The sequence below is a fragment of the Hyperolius riggenbachi genome, chromosome 5 (genome assembly GCF_040937935.1).
Source record: "Hyperolius riggenbachi isolate aHypRig1 chromosome 5, aHypRig1.pri, whole genome shotgun sequence".
Lineage (NCBI taxonomy): Eukaryota > Metazoa > Chordata > Amphibia > Anura > Hyperoliidae > Hyperolius > Hyperolius riggenbachi.
In genome coordinates this window covers 335,329,843-335,345,129 of record NC_090650.1, presented here as the reverse complement: position 1 = coordinate 335,345,129, position 15,287 = coordinate 335,329,843, and the positions used below count along the sequence as shown (strand labels likewise).

Here is a 15,287-nt window from a genome sequence, read left to right as displayed (position 1 = left end):
CGTAAGTAACCATGGTGACAGGATGGGAAGCCAGCCACAGGAGAGCGGTGGGATTCGGCACTGAATCGGGACATGTGAGCTATGGCGGAAGGGGTTAGGGAGCACAGGGCAGTCTGCCAGGGACAGCAAGGCTCCTTCTAAAGTAAGGTCCCAAGCAGGGGCTTGTCTTGCTTGTACCCTGGCGGCACCCCTGATTATACTATGCACATAGGAGGCAACATTGGCCAGCATGCATATATTACACACTTGTCTTGGTGTCCATGGACACAAATAAGGGAAGCTTCCCAGACGATAACAGCAATCTTAAAGTGAACCCACGGTGAGAGGGGTATGGAGGCTGCCATATTTATTTCCTTATAAGCAATACCAATTGCCTGGCTAACCTGCTGATCCCCTGCCTTTAATACTTTAAGCCATAGACCCGAACAAGCATGCAGCAGATCATGTTTTTGACAATATTGTCAGAACTGACAAGATTAGCTGCATGCTTGTTTCTGGTGTAATTCAGACACTACTTCGGCCAAATAAATCAGTAGGACAGCCAGGCAACTATTATTCTTTAAAAGGAAATAAATATGGCAGCCTCCATATCCCTCTAACCTTGGTTCATTTTAAAGGGAATGTCTGAGAAATAAATAAAAAAAACTACTGCGTCAGCACCACCGCAAGTGGCTCTTGCACAGGCACAGTGGATGCCGACCTGCCGAGATCGGCATCTTGCAATGGAGGGGACCCTGGGCCACCGGCGGGAAGGGAGCTGCGGCTGACAGAGGCTGGGAGAAGCCCGGGTAAGTCGATTTTTTTTTTTTATATTTCTTTCTCGGACATTCCCTTTAAGACTATCACAGACTAAATTCCATAGGCATTTCCTTAGTAACGATACTAAATCTTACCAAATCTATGTAATAGATGGGTAAACTGACTGAATATACTTTGAATGGATATTTTAGGTAATCCCTTATATTACAAGAAGTGGTAAGATTGGACAAAAAAGATTGTATCATTAGCGGGCACCTTTAGTACAACTTGTTACCTGTAACTCCTTTTACTGCATAACATCCAGCCCAACTAGGCCCCTAATGTACACATTTCAGTACATATCAATATTTATTCCTGCTGCTGGTTATATTATTTGTAAATAGTAAATCCAGTTTGTTTCCTTCTTGGAAAATGTTCTGTTTTTGTTATACCCTCTCCATCCATCGTCTTCAGTTTTTCCAGTCCACAAAACCTCATTTCACTTGAATTGCAGTTGGGATAATATTTAAACCTGAAGTACATGCCATGGTTGTCATACGCTTTCGTTATGTAATATTTGTGTTCTGACATCCTTACTTTACACTTCTTTTGGTCCTGCCCACACATCGGCTTCCAATGGGAAAATGATATTAGGTAAGTATGCAGTTTTCCTATTTTAACAGTTTTAGCAAAATATATTCTGCAGCACTGATTTGTTACATCCATTTTTCAATTTAAGTTAAGCTTTCCTTTAAATAAAGCCTGAACTAAAAGTAAACTGATAAGATATACAAATTGTATTTATAGTCCTACTCCTAAATGGGACTTTCCTAAGAGGGATTTTGAGGCCTTAAATCCAAAATAAGAATGAGGGACTTGAGGAAAGCTTTATTTAGGATGAATTCTATAGATACAATTACTTACTTCATTCATTTAACTTCACTTCAGGTTGCTTAAAAACCCATGGAACAGTATTGTCTGCTTTTCCAGGTCGTCTTGCTGTTATTCACTGTGCTGTGTGATGTTATGTGATGCCTCAAAAATCCTTTGTATCCTACAATAGCCTCTCTCCATGGAGAAGAGCTCAGATGTAAAATAAAGCGTGTTTCTGAAGGAAAACAAAATCAACTCAAGTGATCGATTCCTTTTTATTGTAGTTGTCAGAACTAAAGCATGAGTAAATAAGTATATTGTATTCCTTACATTTTGGAACATTCTGTATTTTTTTTCTGAGCCACATTTCATTACATAATATAATGTAGCACTGGACTTTGGAACAAATCAAATAAAAACAAAAAGTCTCATCTATCTTTGTGCAATTCCCAGCAAATGATTTTGCTGTTGTAATAGACGTTCCAATAGCCGAGACTACTGGTGTATGATGCCAATATCGCTATTTCTCACTTCGCTCGCCATGGCCTCAGAATACCTCATATTCATTTCTAGCTTAAGAGCTCCTCATCCGAATCCTGCTTGCCAGACTCCAATGTCATCAGCTTCTTCTCCAGCCTCAGAGATATCAGATCTTTCCTGGTTATCATCCCAACAGCTCTGTTCTGAAGATCTACAACCGTCAGATGGCGAAGACCCAGAGTTCGGAATATGACATAAGCCCGCTGCAGTGAGAAATGAGCCTGGACACACACCGCTGACTTATTTATGTACGGCTCCTGTAGAAACAGAATAGCTTATTACAACTCTTGCCATTTTTCTGCTTAGGGAAGAGTCTGCGTAAAGGGGATTCATCAGTATAGTTTAATCAAAGAGAATGCCAGACATATGTGTCGAGGAAAATGTACGGCCCGGTTCCAGCTAAATCTTAGAAGTGTAATGTAGAGAAAAGATCTGGTGCACCGACCAGCTTCCAAGAGAAGTCACTACTTTACTGCTTCCCCGGCAAACACAGACACATAACACCGTGGGTCATCCACCCTGTGTTATGTGTCTGTGTTTATGCAATAAAGTGGTGACTGCTCTTGCAGGCTGGTTGGTTCCCGGTAACTACAAATCATGGGGCCCCCCCTGCAAACCTTTGATGCCCCCCCCCCCCCAATGTTCACATCCTGTCCCTTGGTGACCCTCACAGCCTGGGGACCCATCTTGCAAGGGCCATAAAGCAAGTGTGGACTTCATAATCTTCACACCTATTAAAAGCGTAGCCACAAAAACACCTGTTCTGAAGAATGGACTCCTTTATCGGAGGCATAGAAGTAGTAGTTGTTGACCCCTTACAGCTCTGGGCCCCCCTGCAGGCGTAGGAGCTGCTCACCTCTAGTTACGCCCCCCTGCTCCACGTTAGAAGTCAACTGCTCTGGGATTCTGGAGGCACAAACTAGCACCAGTTAGACCCCATTTACACTTAAAGAGAACCTGAACTTAAAATAAAAAGTCAAAGTAACCATACACAGGTCATACTTACCTCCTGTGTAGTCTACTCCTCAAGCTCTTTCTCCTCTCCTGCGTACTGTGTGTCCACTGTGATCAATGGGATTTTTCATCCTTCATTTTGAAAATGGCTATTACCCCAGGTCAGCACACTGTTAAACTGTAATATCCCCCCACTTGAGCCATAGGGAAACATGGACATTACCTTGCACATTCAGTTGTAACTGACAGCAGCTGATATATAACTGACAGCAACTGTTATATTTCAGTTCTGACAAAATATTGTCAGAACTGGAAGGGATCACTGTAAGAAGAAAATGGTGAGCCTCTGAGAGGAACTGACTGGGAGGTAAGTGTGTAATATTCATTTGCAGCTAAATCGTGTGTTTATTTTAAATAATTTTACTCAGTTCAGGTTCCCTTTAATCGGTTGCTCTCAGTTATAACTGAAAGAAAACTGATCTTTAAAGTAATGCCCATGTTTTCCTAAGGCACCTTTTACACTTAACGCTTTTCAACTGAAATCTTTTTACAATACACTGCTATGGAAAAAACTACTAAAGCGTACCAATGCATACAAACGCACACTAACGCATACCAACTGATTAAGTGTAAAAGGGGCCTTATTACCCCTGGTGTCTGCCTGCTCAAACGGCCAAACACTTTTTCTTGCTACATTGGATAAATCTTACAAATGGGGAGCTGTGCCCAGCAGTGAATTGTAGAAAGGGGGTGCTTCACTAGGTGCCCAAGTTAAAAGCCACGATTAGCAGCCACAGCAGAAAAATGTGGTTACTAGAGGCGAAGCAGGTAAAAGGGCACCGGAGGTGTCCTGTTAAAAACGAAGCCGCCACAGGCTGCAATGTTAAAAGACGTGATTAGCGGCTATAAATAGTAATTTGGGCACCAAGTGGCCCCCTAGGTTTATTTACCCTTATAGCCGCTATTTAGCCAATTATAGCTGCTATTTAGCTAATAAGAGCCACTAAGCGCGACTTTTAACATTGCAGTCTATGATGGTAAAAATACCGGGGATTAGGACGTGGGGTCTTTAGTGTTAGGAGTGTAGGGGGGTCCTTAGGGGTTAAGATGAGACACCAAGAAACCTGAGATATTCCTCCTCCACCTCTCATGAGAGTCTTAGATCTTACAAAAATCTTTAGTCAAACATTTACTGAATGCAGCCAAATCATGTATCCCTCTCAAGTGGAAATTCACAGAACCGCCATCGATTTCCCTTTGGTTTCAGAATATAGAACAGATAGAAAAAATGGAGAAATTACGACACTCCACTTCTGACAAGGTTGAGAAATTTGTGATTATGTGGACTCAATGGTATGAATTTCTCGACAGTCAGGAATATCGTGATCTAGAGATTGACAGGACATCTCCAGTTAGCCCCCGTCCACACTTATGCCTTGGCCCTACACTGATTCCACCATCCCAAGAGCCACTGGAAGGACATCCCTAGAGTTCTTCAGAAAGGATTGCAATCCCTTACCCTACAAATTTCAGGCCTTGATCTATAGATTTATATGATTATTACTTTGCTTGATGACTGACCTACCTTTATTGCAGGTGATATTGTTATTACTGGGTCCTATACCTATAGACATTATGTTTATCCTGTATTGGTTTCTTCTAATGCATTTTATATCTTTAAGTCAAGATTACCGCTGTTCAGGTGCACTATTTCTTCTTTAGCTCGGTTATTGCTCTTTACTTTTATACAACCATTCTTTCTCCACTAATGTGTAAGCTTAAACAAACTATTTGACATTATACCTTTTTGCACACATAGGGCTTGATTCACAAAGCGGTGCTAACCTACTTAGCACGTCTAAAGTCTTTAGGCGCGCTAACCAGGGTGCTAAGTAGGTTAGCACCGGTTTTCTCAATTGAGAAATCCGGTGCTAACCTACTTAGCACCCTGGTTAGCACGTCTAAAGACTTTAGACGTGCTAAGTAGGTTAGCACCGCTTTGTGAATCAAGCCCATAGTGTGATATTATGTTCCTAAAAACAGATATCTGAGAAATGTACCCCTGTCATGATGTCTCTTTGCTTCATCAGAGGTAGGATATATACTGTATGTACCTATGTACCTATGGTTCTTTTTGAAATAAATAATTGTTTGAAAAAGAAGATTAGACATCAAGGAGGGAGGTTAAGGATAGACACCAGGGGGGTTAAGGTTAGGCACCACCAGGGGGGTGGTAGAGAAACTGCAAGAACGGCACAAGAACCCCCTAAAGCACTCCCTCTAAACCCACAAGATCAGCAAAACGGTTCCACCACCATAACCCTCATTTAGAGGTTGCATTCAGGGCATCCACATAGGAGGAGGAAGCCTGTGCGGACAGCCACATGATGTGGCCAGTTAAGGAGCAGAAAGAAAAAGAAGACTGGCCTAAAACGACCTGCAACTCTAGATCCATTGGGATGAGGACAGAAAAAAACAGACTGGAGGGTGCCTAGTTCTAGGTTCTTATTATTGATATCTAATCCTATGGGGTAGTGGGGGTGGAGTCACTGCCCACATGTGATGCCATGGAGGCATTAGGAAAAACTATTATGGTGGTCATTTAAATGAGATCTCAATAATGACAGTCATTGCAAGTTATTTTATTGTGGTACGTAGTTAAATTCATATGAAAAGGTTTAGCAACAGTCATAGGCCATAAATTGTACAGTGTACACAGCTACCATAGCTTACCGCTTCTCATCGCGGCAGTAACTGAAACCACACTCTGTGTACTGCGACTCAATCTACCAAAACGATGTGCTGAATGCTGGCTCTGTTAAGCCATAGACCGCAGGCTTACCTTCTGCTATTGTGATTGGTCTCCATCCAACTATTAAGATTGAGAATTAAATCAACCAATGTTTTTTTTCTTCTTCTATGGCTGTATTACATGCTTAAAATCTCTTTACAGTCTATTTCATTTCCTTGATAGTAAAGTATAGTGTGTGGAGGGGATGTGGGTGGCTGTGGGAATTGAGGAACCTGTTCTATGTTCATCCAGACAGCAATGCTCACACTGCTGGATGAAGCCACCTCTGACATTCTCATGTAAACACAACATATAGACCAAGATTTTCTCACACAAAAACATCTCCATTTACTCTCCAGATGTACCATCAAATTTACATAAAATACAGTCGGGGGTAAAGTGCTAGAAACAGCATATTGTAGCTTTCATTGATGGGTTTGTATACTGACACGGCTAGAACGGTACTCCTCTAATGCTTGTTCTCTGTGTGTCAGCACTTACTGAATAATTCAGTTCTCATAGACTGTCATTCATATGTGCTTTCCTGTCACACGGGGCTGATCAGGAGAATGCTTAATGAGGAACTAAAGTAAAAAATAACGTCATGAATAACATTTCTTAAGTTAGTGTTTGCCCATTGCAAAATCTTCTTTCACACTGATTTAAATTCTGAAATGTATGACAGGTGGCAACATCATTAGTCCTGTCAGGTGCAGCGCTGCAGAATGTTTGTTTCTGAGCATTCCGAAGTCAGTCAAAATAGTGCCTGGTCTCCCAGAATGCTCTGGGAGAAGAAGTACATATAGCTAAACAGCCTAGACCAGTGATCTGCAAACTTGGCCCTCCAGCTGTTAAGGAACTACAAGTAACACAATGCATTTGCCTTTATGAATCATGACTGTGGCTCTCAGACTCCTGCAATGCATTGTGGGACTTGTAGTTCCTTAACAGCTGGAGAGCCAAGTTTGCAGATCACTGGCCTAGACTTAGCATCACTTGGAGGGCAGGGATACATACCAATATACAGCAAGTAATAGATTTAGGAAGTGTTTCTGATGCTAAAACCAGGAAAATGATCATAAAAATGTATCCTGAATAATGTATTGCATTCTACTATGTGTCAGTACAGCGCCTCTTTAAAGTTGCACTTAGTAAATATGAATAAGCATATGATAAAATTCAGGCTCAAAAGATCCCAACAGTGAAAGTGAATAACTTTTTGTTACGGATCCAATATACAAGAGAACTCATATTGTTGCTGACTGTGACAGTCAGAAGTCCCTTGCTATTGACCTTTCATTCTTCCTAATGGATGTCATGGATAGCTTCACTGGTGAACTAGTAAGTTCAGGGAGTATGTGTAGATTTCTGAAGCAAACTTGTGAGGATGCTCCCCATCCCTTTGAGAGAAACAATGCGATATATAGCTGCTCCATGGGTACAAGAGAAATCGCAGCGGGGAGACTTGGGCGCAGGATACAGCCGGTATACGGCTTATCCTGCTGCTGCACAAGTCCCGGCGTCGTTAATTACTATTCCCCCTCCAGGTTCATGTGGATGGTGGGGAATGATGTAATTTGGCTTCCAGCTATTGCTGGTGGCCAAATTACAGTGTTTTAAAAGTAACTTCAGCTCCGTCTCCTGACGGCGCCGAAGTTACTCACTTAGCGCCGCTATAGCTGTAATTCTTATTACGGTCTATGGTGGCGCCAGCTGCGCCCAAATCTCCTGCGCTGGATTCCTCGTGTTCGTGCTCCATATCATAACTGTCTACAACCTATAACTGTCAATAACATATCATAACTGTTGCTCCACTCTGTGCAGATCCACAGAAAAATGGCAACTGAGCCTAAAGGTGGCCACACACCATACAATTATTTTTATTTTGATTTGATTTAAACATTTCGATCAGGGGGAAGGGAGGGGGGGGGGGCTCCTTCTCTCCTCCCTCCCACTCTTTGGTTTCCCTTCGCTGTTCTGCTCTCCTGGAAACCACTATTGAGCTACACCGATCCCCCAGCGTAGCTGAAAGTGTTCTAGCTGGCCACAGGCCTTATACTTACCTGCTTCAGGGCAATACCAATGGCAAAATGTCCCTAATGCAGGGGCGTTCCTACCATTGGGCACAGGGGGGCATGGCACACTGGGTGACTGACAGCTAGGGGGTGTCGCCACGACCCCCCACGGTGGAAAAGCAGGAGGGAAAGCAGCGCTATAAGGGGGGGCAGCAGGGACAGCGGCGGAAAGGGGGTAAAGACCCCCCCCCTTCCCTCACCTGGGTCCCCTCCTTCAGCGCTCTCCCCCTCCAAAATGTGCCAGCAAATAGGCAGGCAGGGCGGGCAGGGCGGGCAGGCCGTCACGTGCCACTTCTGCGTCTTCACTGCCGCCCACTGTGCTTCCTTATGAGCGGAAGCACAGTGACCGGCATTGAAGGCGGAGATGTGGCACGTGACGGTGACGCAGCGTTCCAGCTGGAACGCAGAAGTGAAGTGAGTTATTCTCCTCCCGCCCGCCCTGCCTGTTTGTCACCGCATTTTGGAGGGGGAGAGCGCTGAAGGAGGGGAACCAGGTGAGGGATTCCCCACTGTCTCTCGCCTGCTTCTTGTACTGCCCACCCCTAGCTATACTCGGGCCACTATACTAGCTATACTGGGGACCACTATATTACCTACACTGGTGCAGCTACACTGGGGGCCACTATACTAGCTACACTGGGGGCAGCTATACTACCTACACTGGGGGCCACTATAGTAGCTTTACTGGGGGCCACTATACTACCTACAATGGGGGCAGCTATACTACTTACACTGAGGGCCACTATACTAGCTATACTGGGGGCCACTATACTAGCTATACTGGGGGCCACTATACTAGCTATACTGGGGTTCAATATACTAGCTATACTGGGGGCCACTATACTAGCTAAACTGGGGGCCACTATACTAGCTAAACTGGGGGCAGCAGCTATACTACCTGCACTGGGGGCAGCAGCTATACTACCTATACTGGGGGCAGCTATACTACCTACATTGGGGGCAGCAGCTAAACTACCTATAATGGGGAAAATGTACTGCCTACATTGGGGAAAACTATACTAGTTATACTGGGGGCAGCTACATTGGGGGCAACTATACTACATACACTGGAGTAACTATACTAGCTACAGTGGTGTGAAAAACTATTTGCCCCCTTCCTGATTTCTTATTCTTTTGCATGTTTGTCACACTTAAATGTTTCTGCTCATCAAAAACCGTTAACCATTAGTTAAAGATAACATAATTGAACACAAAATGCAGTTTTAAATGATGGTTTTTATTATTTAGTGAGAAAAAAAACTCAAAACCTACATGGCCCTGTGTGAAAAAGAAATTGCCCCCTGAACCTAATAACTGGTTGGGCCACCCTTAGCAGCAATAACTGCATTCAAGCGTTTGCGATAACTTGCAACAAGTCTTTTACAGCGCTCTGGAGGAATTTTGGCCCACTCATCTTTGCAGAATTGTTGTAATTCAGCTTTATTTGAGGGTTTTCTAGCATGAACTGCCTTTTTAAGGTCATGCCACAACATCTCAATAGGATTCAGGTCAGGGCTTTGACTAGGCCACTCCAAAGTCTTCATTTTGTTTTTCTTCAGCCATTCAGAGGTGAATTTGCTGGTGTCTTTTGGGTCATTGTCTTGCTGCAGCACCCAAGATCGCTTCAGCTTGAGTTGACGAACAGATGGCCGGACATTCTCCTTCAGGATTTTTTGGTAGACAGTAGAATTCATGGTTCCATCTATCACAGCAAGCCTTCCAGGTCCTGAAGCAGCAAAACAACCCCAGGCCATCACACTACCACCACTATATTTTACTGTTGGTATGATGTTCTTTTGCTGAAATGCTGTGTTACTTCTACGACAGATTTAACAGGACACTCACCTTCCAAAAAGTTCAACTTTTGTCTCGGCGGTCCACAAGGTATTTTCCCACAAGTCTTGGCAATCATTGAGATTTTTTTTAGCAAAATTGAGACGAGCCTTAATGTTCTTTTTGCTTAAAAGTGGTTTGCGCCTTGGATATCTGCCATGCAGGCCGTTTTCGCCCAGTCTCTTTCTTATGGTGGAGTTGTGAACACTGACCTGAATTGAGGCAAGTGAGGCCTGCAGTTCTTTAGATGTTGTCCTGGGGCCTTTTGTTGCCTCTCGGATGAGTTTTCTCTGCGCTCGTGGGGTAATTTTGGTCGGCCAGCCACTCCTGGGAAGGTTCATCACTGTTCCATGTTTTTGCCATTTATGGATAATGGCTCTCACTGTGGTTCGCTGGAGTCCCAAAGCTTTAGAAATGGCTTTATAACCTTTACCAGACTGATAGATCTCAGTTACAGTACTTTTGTTCTCATTTGTTCCTGAATTTCGTTGGATCTTGGCATGATGTCTAGCTTTTGAGGTGCTTTTGGTCTACTTCTCTGTGTCAGATAGCTCCTATTTAAGTGATTTCTTGATTGAAACAGGTGTGGCAGTAATCAGGCCTAGGGGTTAGTACAGAAATTGAACTCAGGTGTGATAAACCACAGCTAAGTTATTTTTTAACAAGGGGGGGGGGGGCGATCACTTTTTCACACAGGGCCATGTAGATTTGGAGTTTTTTTTCCTCACTAAATAATAAAAACCATCATTTAAAACTGCATTTTGTGTTCAATTATGTTATCTTTGACTAATAGTTAACGGTTTTTGATGAGCAGAAACATTTAAGTGTGACAAACATGCAAAAGAATAAGAAATCAGGAAGGGGGCAAATAGTTTTTCACACCACTGTATACTGAGGGCAACTATACTACCTTCACTGGGGGCAACTATACTACTTACACTGGGGGCAACTATACTACTTACACTGGGGGCAACTAGCTACCTATACTGGGGGCAACTATGCTAGCTACCTACACTCAGGGCAACTTTATTACGTATACTGGGGCAACTATATTACTTATACAGGGGGCACCTATACCTGGCATTACCTGCCGTGGTGTGCTTAGTATGCTACACTCACTCCTTTTCTTTTTTTTTCTTTTTTTTTGGGGGGGGAGTGTCTTATAATACCCAGCACCGGGTCTCAAATGCTCTAGGTACGCCATTGCCCTAATGCCTGGTTATAATGGCATTACAATATGATCTTTCATAGATCACAGCTGCCCATTCACTGTTAATTCAGACTTAACAGGGCAGTATCCAAAAACTAATACTGTAGGTGATTTCTACAGTGTCAGAGCAGGGAACCTGTCATCTAGTGATTGACTGCCTGGGAAAGGTGAGTATGACTTATCATCTCCCCTGACATGTATTAGCCTTTATGCAGCGTGACACTTTAATGAGTGTAACAACAGAAGTGACAAAGAAGTGAACAAATGACTATTTTCCTATTCCAGCTATTAGCTGAATGCATCCTTAAATATAATAGCATTTCAGTGTTTGGCTGGGTGCAAGTTTAGGGAATTGTGAATTGTAATTGCAAAGGACATTGTTAGGAGTAAAAAGGTCAGTAAAGAGTATCTATTCATTAAAAAAGGCATACTATTCACAGTATTTATTAAACATTACTAAAAGAGCCAGAAATGACATGTAAATTATATATGATCTGCAGACCGGGTATCCCAGCATCAATCTGGAATGCATTTTAATAGCAACAAGAAACTCTCCTAGACTCTCTTGTTGTATTTTTTGCTGGCTCATTTTATCAACATCTGTTATGTTTATACAATATGAATTAAAACCCAGGAATGCTGTTTGTACTGTGCTACTTTTGTTGAAAATGTAAAGTCTCAGGCTTGGCAATGTTTATGTAAATCAGTGCGGCTGACACAGCCATCATAAACAAATGATTTAAATATAACAAACACATTGTTCACGGAGGAAATGTTTGTTTTTCTATTTGGCTCTGTCCTTACCAGATTGATGAAGAGTTGCTGATACTGAGGGTCTGTGGAGTATTTGTGGAGCAGCGTGTTCATCCGAGCCTCATCGCCCAGCTTCTCCACCGTTACCTGCAAGAATCCGACGCACAACATAATGGACTCGGGAAACAAAACATGCAGGCGCAGGCATTCACACTGTACCAACACATTGCAGACGATGAATGGCCACTGACAATTAGCGCTGATGAGCTGACCTGGACATACTCACTGACAACAGCATGGTGCCAGATGTTATACAGATAGATAAAGCATTCAAAAATAAAAGACACAAGAGAAGTCCTACTGGGGTTTGAGAAATGCCTGATAAGGGGAATTAACAGCTCTCACGGCTCACCGTTACATACAGGGCTTGATTTAAGCCAAGGCCACCTAGGCCATGGCCTAGGGCACCACAGGAGCAAGGGCACCAAAGCAGCAGCTTAAACTGGTGAAGCATTTGCAAGCTTGCAAATGCTGCAATACAGGGAGGTCAGGTCAGGCCTGAATGCAATACTGCGTAATATGTTGGCGCTTTATAAATACAATAAAAAATAATAATAAAATAATAGTCGCCTGTGCAGCAGCCACCTTGCTCTCTGTGCACGTTTATATTGTGGCCAGTGACTATGGACTTCGGCAGCATTGGAGACGGAAAGGAAGAGGAAGCTTCTGCACTGGAGACGAGTGGAGAAATAAGTGACACTGATGGCTGCTGCGGTGTGAAGGTGAGTTGGCTACCTACATTGAAAGAGGAGTGGGAAAAGGAGGGATTAAGGGAGTCATCTGGCAACCTATACTGGAGGGAAGGGGGAGGAGTCATCTGGCTACCTATACTGGGGGGGTCATCTGGCTACCTATACTGAAGGGAAGGGGTCATCTCGCTACCTATACTGAAGGGGGCGGCTGGTGACAGTGGCCTTGGCCGGTAAAGAGTACAAATCCGGCCCTGATTATGAGGAGCCAAGTAAAAGCACCAGGGGCAACCCAAACCTTATAGCGCCATCTCCGAGCAAATCTGCAACACCTGCTCGTCTTCTGTTGTTCTTAAAGTGGACTTGAACTCTTGCACAGGACAGAAGGAAAACACAGAGAAATGCACCCTGTATGTATTTAGAGAGTTTAGCCTGTCTATTTCGCCCTCATCTGTGACTAGTCACAACTGTAATTTGATCTCTCAGCTGTGGCAGCTGGCTGCCTCGGCACAGCAGCTAAAGTGTAAACACAGGACATTAACCCTATGTCTGCTTCCATGAAAGCAGGGAGTACACACACGTGCAGATTTATTGCATTATTTATATCAGCTGTAACAAATAATTTTTTTTAATTTAAAGGTTATTATGCTGTTGCTTATCTTTTAGAGCAGAGAGGAAGTTCTGAGTTCAGGTCCACATTAAAGCACACCTGAACTGAGAGGGATATGGAGGCTGACAAATGTAGTTCCTTTTAAACAATGCAGATTGCCTGTTAGGGATGCTCATTCGGATTCCGCGGAATTAAAATCTCTGCATTTTCGATCGGAAAACAGCCTTTCTGATCAGAAAACAGAAAAGGGAATTTTGCGGAAATCCGATTTAAAGCAACTCCGTCATTTCAGCCCAATCACAGAACTCGTAAGCTTTGGATCAATAGGAGACTGCAGAATCTTTCTGCAGAAATCAGATTACAATGGTCATTTTACACCAATCACAAGATTAAATTTTTCCGAATTTCTAATTTATTTCTCTAATGCAAAAAAATGACACATAAAATACTCCTTGGAAATAAGGAAATAACAAGTGTGCTGTAAGTGTGCCACTTGGTAGCAAGGCAATACCACGCACCAGAAATAAGATTACATTTTCTAAAATAAATCAGCCTGGAGCACTTTCAAGCCACTAATTAAATTGGTGGTTAAGATCCAGCATGACATGGGACTGCAAATACCAGCTGTTTACCTAATCTACAATAACAACCTGCACTCTATCTAACAGTGAATAAAACACACTGATGAGATTGATTTACTAAGCTGTGCTGCTACAGCAGCGCAGCTTAATGACAGCAGAGTGCTATAATTCCCTAGACACACTTTGCAGCCATAGCGTGCGCTGTGAAATTACGCTCAGCTCAAATAATATAAAGAGTGCTTCGTCATACTTAACGGGCGCTCCACTGAACCAGCCCAGAGACCCGACGGGTCCAGTAGCTTCAAAGTATGATATTCCTGCACTTTGATTGGCCCAATAGCCTGACTGGCAAGTGACAGGCAGCCTACAGAGCCAATCAAAGTGCAGGAATATAGTACTTTGAAGCTACTGGACCGGTCAGGGCTCCGGGCTGGTTCAGTGGAGCGCTCGTTAAGTATGACGAAGCGCTCTTTAAACTATTTGAGCTGAGCGTAATTTCACAGCGCATGCTATGGCTGCATAGTGTGTGCAGGGAATTATAACACTCTCTCTGCTGTCATTAAGCTGCGCTGCTGTAGCAGCACAGCTTAGTGAATCAACCTCAATGATAGCTTTAGGCTACTTTCCCACCAAGACGTTGCGTTTTAGGGGACGTTATGGTAGCATAACGTGCCCCTAACGCAACGCATGGTGGTGTTGAAGTTGGATTGAGCTGCGTTATGCAGCTCTCAAAGCAGCCGCTCCAGGTTAGTGATAGGAAGTCCGGATCTTTTTAAGGATTCGGATCATTTGAATTGGATCATTGAAAAGATCCGGATCTTTGAACTCTCCACTCTCCCCACCCTAACCTGTCCTAATCTTGCTGCAGCTCAGTATTGCCAAACTCTCTCATCAGCCCTAGAGAAAGCTGCTCCACCAACCCCCTAACCCCCACCCCTGGCGCACTACCCATACTCGCAACCTCCAGAGGAAAACACCCGCCACTAAACGGAAATGGAGAAAAACTATACTTTACCAAGCTCATCGGAGCACAAGCTTCCAACCCCTGGCGTCTTTTTGCCACTTTCAACTCCCTGCTTAAACCCACCCCCCCCCCACCCCCCCCCACCCCCGCCCTCAGTTTCCTCCCTCTCTGCCACAGATTTAGCCTCCCACTTCACCAACAAAATTGTCTCCATCCACCAGGAAATATCCAATCTCCAATCTTCACCTCCCACCCCCTCCCAACCAGCTCCTCCTCCACCCTATCCGCCCCTCACTTCCTTCACTCCTACTACCACCGAGGAAGACAAACACCTACTGCAGACTTCCCATACCACTACTTCCCCCCTTGACCCCATCCCTTCTGATTTACTCCAGCCTCACTTCACGGAATTGGCCCCAGTCCTCACTACCCTGTTCACCCTCTCCCTATCCACAGGCACCTTCCCCTCAGACTTCAAGCAGGCCACTGTACTACCCCTGCTCAAGAAACCCTCCCTCGACCCCTCGCTACCCTCCAACAACTGTCCTATCTCCCTCCTCCCCTTTGCCTCAAAACTCCTTGAGCGTCTGGTTCACAAACGCCTGACCCAGTACCT

General features: G+C 43.9%; 1 protein-coding gene across 3 annotated transcripts in view; it reads right to left on the bottom strand.

Moving 5' to 3' along the window:
* Positions 1-1,889: 1,889 nt before the first annotated feature.
* Positions 1,890-15,287, bottom strand: part of LOC137517724 (chloride channel protein C-like) — a 187,748-nt gene continuing 174,350 nt past the window's right edge. For all 3 annotated transcript variants that reach the window (XM_068234745.1, XM_068234747.1, XM_068234746.1), the window contains exons 19-20: positions 11,819-11,914; positions 1,890-2,408 (exon numbers count right to left, since the gene is read on the bottom strand). In XM_068234745.1, coding sequence (XP_068090846.1) covers positions 2,181-2,408; positions 11,819-11,914 — 324 coding nt within the window. In that variant the 3' untranslated portion in view covers positions 1,890-2,180. The remainder of the gene's footprint in view (positions 2,409-11,818; positions 11,915-15,287) is intronic.